The 7,991-nt window shown below is 40.9% G+C and overlaps 1 protein-coding gene and 1 long non-coding RNA gene across 2 annotated transcripts in view; one reads left to right on the top strand and one right to left on the bottom strand.

The window, feature by feature from the left end:
- RNGTT (RNA guanylyltransferase and 5'-phosphatase) overlaps positions 1-3,023 on the bottom strand; it is a 289,029-nt gene extending 286,006 nt beyond the window's left edge. Inside the window, exons 1-2 of the mRNA XM_072141974.1 lie at positions 2,891-3,023; positions 1,085-1,194 (exon numbers count right to left, since the gene is read on the bottom strand). Coding sequence (XP_071998075.1) covers positions 1,085-1,194; positions 2,891-2,954 — 174 coding nt within the window. The 5' untranslated portion in view covers positions 2,955-3,023. The remainder of the gene's footprint in view (positions 1-1,084; positions 1,195-2,890) is intronic.
- Positions 3,024-3,075: 52 nt separating this feature from the next.
- LOC140121868 (uncharacterized) lies at positions 3,076-7,625 on the top strand. Its single transcript, XR_011854211.1, has 3 exons — positions 3,076-3,336; positions 5,058-5,226; positions 6,366-7,625. It is a non-coding gene; the product is annotated as an uncharacterized lncRNA (long non-coding RNA).
- Positions 7,626-7,991: the final 366 nt, after the last annotated feature.

The following is a 7,991-nucleotide window of genomic DNA, read 5'->3' as shown; positions in this document are numbered from 1 at the left end:
GTTTTTATATAAAAATAAAATAAAAGAATAAAATTACCCCAATCCCGCATTACATATAAAAATCATTATAAAGGGAAAAAAGTGAAAATCGCCACACATTCCCTACACATAAGGTATTACCGCATCCATAATGACCAATACAGTAAAACTATCATTGGGGAACTTGCACGAAGAACGCCGTAAAATAAGGCCAAAAGTATGTGGTTTTATACATAAATTAAGCTGAGAGGAGACATCCTATCATGACTCTTTTCCGCCTCCAAGAGTCCTTACTAGTCATTTATATAAAATGGTTTCCCATTTATCGTATCACACTCAAAACCCAAGTCTTGACTAACTCATTACTAACCTCCATGTGTAACGAAAAGTTCTGTGTTTAAAGGAAACCTACCACTTGTAGTGGCAGGTTTCCGATGGCAATATCGGGCACCAGCTCAGGGTGAGCTGGTGCCGGAGCTTATTTTAGTTAGTGTTTTAAACCGCGGTATCGCGGTTTAAAACACTTTTTAAACGTTGTAGCCGGCGCAGGCAGGTACACGCTCGGCGCTTACCGTGCACGTGGCTCTCATTCACTTCCTATGTAGCCGCGTGCACGGTAAGCGCCGAGCGCGTACCTGCCTGCGCCGGCTATAACGTTTAAAAAGTGTTTTAAACCGTGATACCGCGGTTTAAAACACTAACTAAAATAAGCTCCGGCACCAGCTCACCCTGAGCTGGTGCTCGGTATTTCCATCAGAAACCTGCCACTACAAGTGGTAGGTTTCCTTTAAGGTGTTTATGTGGGCAGCCAGCCTGACCAAGCTTTCCCAACGTCCTGAATATTAATTGTTTTTTCAGCAAAACCACTCAGAGATTAACCAAGATATGTTTCTGCATCAGTGTAGCTACAGCATTCTCAAGGTATTTTTGTTTCATAATGCATCAAATCAAATGGTAGGTTTCCTTTAAGTGCAGTATCAAACTTAGTAGGCAGTTTGTGTCACCCAAATCAACCATAACATAATCTGCTACGGCCTGGCAACATTTAATTATTAGAATCTTATGTTCTAAAATTTACTATGATAGCAAATGGAAGCTTACTAACCTTAAGACTTCGCAGGTAGTTAGACAGCATGCTCGGGTGAAAACGATTCTCCTCAGGAACTTGATCATCATACTTGGGACTCAGCATGGTCTTCAATGGTAAGAATTTTCCTGGGCATAGAAAATAAAAATATTAGTACATTCCTACAGTTTATAGAACTCGCATTCAGAAATTCTAAATCTTAGGGTTCTCATACCCTAAGAAGTGGCCATTTACGCGATCCGGAATGTCCGACGAGGATGAAGTCTGCCGGGATTCCCTACCAAGCGTGCGCCCGAAATCCCGCATCTGATGCTTCCCTGATCAGGTCTGCCGGAGTTCACCTTCTTCTTCCTGGTGTATGCAAGTGCTTGGCTTGCAACACAATTTTAAATGTCAAATCCTGCGTGTTCTCTGAATACGTTGGTTGGTCCGTGGGCTCCCCCCCTGTTTTGTGTCGCATGAAAGCTGGCGCGGTTGCGACACAATCCGATTACGGCACGATCCCCGAAAACGACGGGCAAAGTGTTGAACTAGTTAGTCACAGATCACAGCATGAGATAGGCAACACTAATACACTGGAGTGCCATAAGAGACAGAGTATACAAGGAAAGAAAAGTGGGGTATGAGTCTTAGTAACCAACATGCTTACTGTGAGAGAGGAACGAGATAAATATATACATTGCTGTCTTCTTAAGGAGAACAATATCTGTATATAATACGGATTTGATATCGTTCTAGTACATACGACTTTACACACACAGGAGCTCTGTGCTGGTAAGTTAATGCACACAGGGAGGGAAGCACTAAGTTGTCAGAGAATTGGTTTATGAATTGTAATAAGAATACGTCTTAGTGAACTAAAGGGTTAAAGTTGCCAGATTGGCATTTGGTTATATTTTGAAGTGGTTAACCCATCACAATCTTTTTGTCCAATGTAAACATACGTAGGCTTTTATTGTCACATTAACACCGGAAAATCACATCTCATCAATAGAAGTCAATGCCAATACAAATGTGTAGATATAAGATCCCTTCCTGTAAATAGAGAACACCAGCATATACGATATGTCAACAGCTGACACCATTTCACTCCCAGTTTTACTAATATAATTAAAGTGCTATCTCTGCACATCTGTAATGTTGTGTTGTACAGTCACATACACAAATACAGACTCAATATATGTTACTTTCAACGCTGCAGGAATTAATTATCCCATCACTTAGACTTGGGAATCATACTATGCCTATTCAGTTCATACTCATGTACGCAGTTGTACCTGCCTTCATAAATAAGCATTATTAAAGCGGAGAAATTATATTGTTTGAGTCCCTTAGTCTTCTCTTTTTCTATATATGCCGTGTGCAATGTACAATTTTGTTCTGTGAATATGGACTACTGTGCTCATCTGTGGAGTGGGAAGGGGGGATGTTGGGAGGTGGGTTTTGCTTTTGTTATGTTTTGCTAAATGAAAATGGAAAATCCCTTTAAGTAAGTCACATTGTCATATCATCACCGTATCATATACCAGGTACCAGACTCCAATGTGCTACAGGTAAATATAGTGACGCATCATCCAGACGCCTGGGCCCTGGCACCACCACCTTCCTGCATGTATATATATATAGCTCATATTGGCAGACACATTGTAAGCATATGGATCAGGTAGACAGTGCTGCCATGTAATCTACTGTATATACACAGGGCTTGCTTCTTACATTACATACATAGAAGCCATACAGGGGGTCAGTGATGAGTCTATATGAGAAACATGTGCCCATACTATGTGACATCCTCTGCAGATGCATGGAGAGGCCGCCATTTACCTGCCACTGGCTGTCCCCTGCGAGGGCAGTTCAGCCACCTTGGTGGTATCTTGTTATGAGCCATGCTGCTATAAGTCAGGGCAGGAGGATGAAGGAAACAGCAGGAGATTACACTGATATTATTGTTGCTGGAGGATCTGCCGTCACGTGATAGCGCCCACAACCACTCACACTGTGGCGAGCTCACAAAGTGACGTCACCTCCTTACGTAACGGAACAGGGCTCCCACCGGGATCCCGCGTCTCACAAACCCCATTCAAAGTAGAGCACTCGGCCCACAATGCACGGCGACAGCAACCTCCTCTATGGGTTGCTTCCGGGATTGAGAAACTTCCGGTATAATACCTTCAAATAGCGGGTAGCGGGAGACATCTGGCGGTTGATGTTGGCACTGCACTTGAGAAGACTGTTGGTGTATGTAGTGTATGGCTTCCTTCTGCCGCATGGTGTGTTTATTCACAAATACCTAACTTTTACTTCCCATCATTCGAATACGCAAATGGAAGGAAAATGTATAACTTTGCTCATTGTCAGAACAAAATTGTGTAGAAGGTTTACTGTATAGTAAATTTCCTCAAGCCAGGCCTACTTAGTATTACAGTTTTGCGCAATGATGCAAAACAAAAAACAGGTGTAAAGATCCATGCCTTCTCCACTGCCACAGTCCTGTACTTATGTGACATTTCTGATCCCTACTCTTGGGCACTGTCAGGACCCTGGCTGCTCACTGACTACATCAGGAAGGGAGCCTGCCCAGTCTCAATGGACCATGCTCTGACAGCTCTCCGCCGCCCAAGAACCTAAGCGACATAGCTGACACCAATATAAGATAACAGTGACAAACTAAACAATAAATCAATGTAGGTAACATGTCTGAGTTATGGAATCGTTACAACACAAGCAGGCTCTTATTTAACGGACGTTTAATATGAAAAAGACAGTGCTTACAATTATAAAAATTACAGTTATGGTTAGATTATACTCCCTGTTTTTGCTTTCCTTTTCACACTATATTATTGCGATAAAAGAGGGCCATAGGTCATGCCATATGCTCCACTGCTCTATGAAATGAAAACTGAGGCGTTTCTCAGTTTGACCCAGCATGAAGTACTTAGAAAACAGGAGGTCGCTTTTTGCTGAATTCTTACAGTATAACAGTGTTGGTCGAATATGGTGTTGAATTTCAGTGTTGTTTCTCCTGCATAGAGGAAGCCACAAGAACAGCTGAACAAATTTATAACATAACTACTTTCACAGGTTAAAAAGTGTTTGATTATATATTTAACATTATGTTCAATCATTTCATTGAAGTGTTATAAAATTTTTGAACAAACATTGTCCAAGTAACACAAAGAACATTACCAAGAAGAAAGAAAAAAAAAGAGTGCAGTCTTGCAGGACCATAAGGCATCATAGTGGAAATTAAAATAGATATTGTACAGCAGGCAGCTCCCAGGAGCATCTTATAAAGTCCCAAGTTCCTATTAATACTGTATAACGAAATTGGACTTCTTAAGACTGCTTAACCCTTTAAGGACCCGGACCTCTATTTTTCACTCCCCACAATCAAAAATCTCTAACTTTTTTTTTACATATAAAGAGCTGTGTGATAGCTTGTTTTCTGCGTAACAAACTGCATTTCATAGTGATTGTATTTATTCTTCCCTGCCGTGTACTGGGAAGCGAGAAAAAAAATTCCAATTGCAGTGAAATTGGTGAAATACACATTTGCGCCGTTTTCTTGTGGCCTTGGTTTTTAGGGCTTTCACTGTGCGCCACAAATGACATGTCTACTTTATTCTTTGGGTCGTTGCGATTACGAGGATACCAAATTTGTATAGGTTTTATAATCTTTTCAAACATTTACAAAAATTAAAACCGCCTGTACAAAACTTCTGGCACTAATAACTTTTTCATATTTTGGTGTAGGCGCTGTGGGTGGTTTAATTTTTTGCGACTTTTAATGAAGTTTTCAATGCTAGCATTTTTAGGGCTGTACGACCTTCAAAATGGCAAAAAAGTGCCATTTTCAAATTCGGGCTCTATTTTCCGTTACAGGGTTAAACGCAGTGAAAAAACATTATTATATTTTGAAAGATCGGGCATTTTTAGGCGTGGTGATACCTAATGTGTTTATGATTTTTACTGTTTTTTATATTTATATCAGTTCTAGGGAAAGCCCGTGAGCCCTCTCCACGTACCCGCAGCCGACCATTGACGTGCTATTACATCACAGGTCGTGAAAGGGTTAAGATGAAGATACAACATATAGAGTAAAAGATGTTAAAATACTCCACGTGTACAAGACAGGCATACCAGTAACAATACGCCAAGAGGTAGGTTCCTAAAGACCTGAGTTTCTCAAAACAAAATTGCCACTGACATCAGCCATAATTTCCTCCATACTGTATATATGCAACATTTCTTCAGCCCAGTCAGATATGGGGGGCGGAGAATCAGACCGCCATCTACTGGGGATTACTGTGCAGGCCACAGTAAGAGAGAAGCTTAGTAAGCTATGCTTTTGTTTCCCATTCGCTCCAGGCAGCATAGAAAGTAAGGCAATTTCCAGGGTTCCAGCATTCTGAGTATCAGTGATAGACCGGGACACTTCAAAAACCTGGTCCCAGAAGGGAGAGAGCCAATAACTAGACCACCACCCTCCACCGTCCCTATCTGAACCTGCAATAAAATGTAGAGCAGAGGGATCTGCTTCTTTGATGCTTCTTTGCAATATACAGTGTTCCAGGGGGTATGCTGAGCGATAGTGGCCTCCAAAGGGCGTTCGAAAATAACTGAAGGTTGCATCAGTACCTCCAGCCAAGACAAACGCACAGCTTCCGAGTGCATGGTCATGTTATCATATGACGGCACTGAGGTCCCCCCTAGAAGTTATCTCATGAAAAAGCAGGTTGGAAATCTGGGTTTCGAAATAGGGGGGTAACTGGGCCATATGGACTGGAGAGAATTTTACATTTGATGAGAGAACGCCAGAGATTTAACAGGTATATACACAAAAACAAAAATTGTAAGAGTATATGTGGGGCGCTAGAACACAACTGTTTTAGCCCTTGGATCTTAAAACCACAGTCCAGCTGATATGAATACAAGAGATCATTTATTTGAGATCCTGAACGGATCAAAATTGCAATAAAATGGTACAAATAAATAGTCCTTTTAACGCGTTTCGGGTCTTGGACCCTTTCTCAAAAAACGGACAAGCATATACATAGTACTGTTTAGACAAGGTCTTGTTTGGTTTCGGGTATGTAGAGTTGTGGGAGCTGCTGACTCTCACACACAGAGCCAAATCCGGATTGGACATACCAAGGACCGTTTCCCAGGAGTGGGAATATATGCATAACATCAAGTTCCCTCAAGGTGAGCACCCTCTTTACTATCTTCAGGAATCAAGTACCTGGCTATATTACCCGAGGCGCCGTCCTCTGTTGTTCCCGTTCTTTCTGTTTTCTAGTGCAGAGATTTAACAGGGGCAGCATCCTCCAACCCTACATTCTGCTGGTGCGAAACCCACGGGAGTAGGCATAAGGTGATCTGGAAATGATATTGTTCTAATTTCACCCATTGCTTGGAGAATAGGTGATGATGCCAATCTAACTGTCTCACCAGTATTGCTGCTTTGTGATACAGCTTCAGATCAGGTAGACCAGCACCACTAGCTGTTTTTGGTCTAATTAGAAATCGCCAGCCAATCCTAGGACGAATTGTGCCCCAAAAGAAGCACTGTAACACTGTACGGATGGATTTAAAGAAGGATCAAGGAAGAACTAACTGTGCTCCCTGGAATACATAGAGAAATTTGGGTAAGATGTCAATTTTCCCCACATTAATCCGACTGAACCATGATAAGTGTTTCTTATCATACGCGGCTAGGTCTTTCAATGTGCTTTGAAGCAAAGACAGATAGTTAAGAGAATTTATGTTAAAAAAGCAACCCTTATCCATTTTTGCCCAATTAATGTAGGTATAACACAGGAAACTTTCCCTTCTTGGTTGGCCAAAAATCCTCATTGGGTTCGGAAAGTATTCAGACCTTTACATTTTTCACTCTTTGTTTCATTGCAGCTAATTGGTAAGATTAAAAAAGTCTTTATTTTTAGTCATTAATGTATACTTTGCACCCCAAATTGACAGAAAGAAAAACAGAAATGTATATATTTTTGCTAATTTATTAAATAATGAAAACTGAAATATTACATGGTCTTCAGACCATTTGCTGCGACACTCATATTTAACTCACATGCTGTCCATTTCCTTCTGAACCTCCTTGAGATGGTTCTAATCCTTCATTAGAGTCCATCTATATTTAATTAAACTGATTGGACTTGATTAGGAATGGCAAATATCTGTTTATATAAGACCTGACAGCTCCCAGTGCATGTCAGAGCACATGAGAATCATGAGGCCTAAGGAACTGCCCAAGGAGCTCAGAGGCAGAATTGTGGCACAGATCTGGCCAATGTTACAAAATAATTTCTGCAACACCCGTGGTTCCTAAGAGCACAGTGCCCTTCATAATCCTTAAATGGAGAACGTTTGTGATGACCACAACTCTCCCTCAATCTCTCCACTCAGCCAAACTAAGCAATTGTGGGAGAAGAGCCTTGGTGAGAGAGGTAAAGAAGAAACCCAAGATCACTGTGGCTCAGCTCCAGATATGCAGTAGGGAGATGGAAGAAAGTTCTTCCACCAGTTGCGTAACTAGGAATGAGTGGGCCCCATAGCAAACTTTTGGCTGCCCCCTCCCATATATATATATATATATATATATATATATATATATATACACATACACACACGTACGTGTGTATATATAAATTTATATATGTGGGTGGGTGTGTATATATTTGTAACAAAGAGAAATATATATATATTTGTATATATATATGTGTGTGTGTGTGTGTGTGTGTGTGTGTATGCTCTCAATTTCACCTGATTCAGTGAACTACAACCAGACCTGGACAATTTTATTTGAAATAAAATGGCTGATAAAGTTGTGTCGGATAGTTTTTATTTCAATAAAATATATTTCCTTTAAAAATGGTGTGGTTTTTAACGCAAAACATGCCTTAGTAATGGT

This window comes from Engystomops pustulosus, chromosome 3 (assembly GCF_040894005.1).
Source record: "Engystomops pustulosus chromosome 3, aEngPut4.maternal, whole genome shotgun sequence".
Lineage (NCBI taxonomy): Eukaryota > Metazoa > Chordata > Amphibia > Anura > Leptodactylidae > Engystomops > Engystomops pustulosus.
This window is presented reverse-complemented; position numbering and strand designations above follow the sequence as displayed.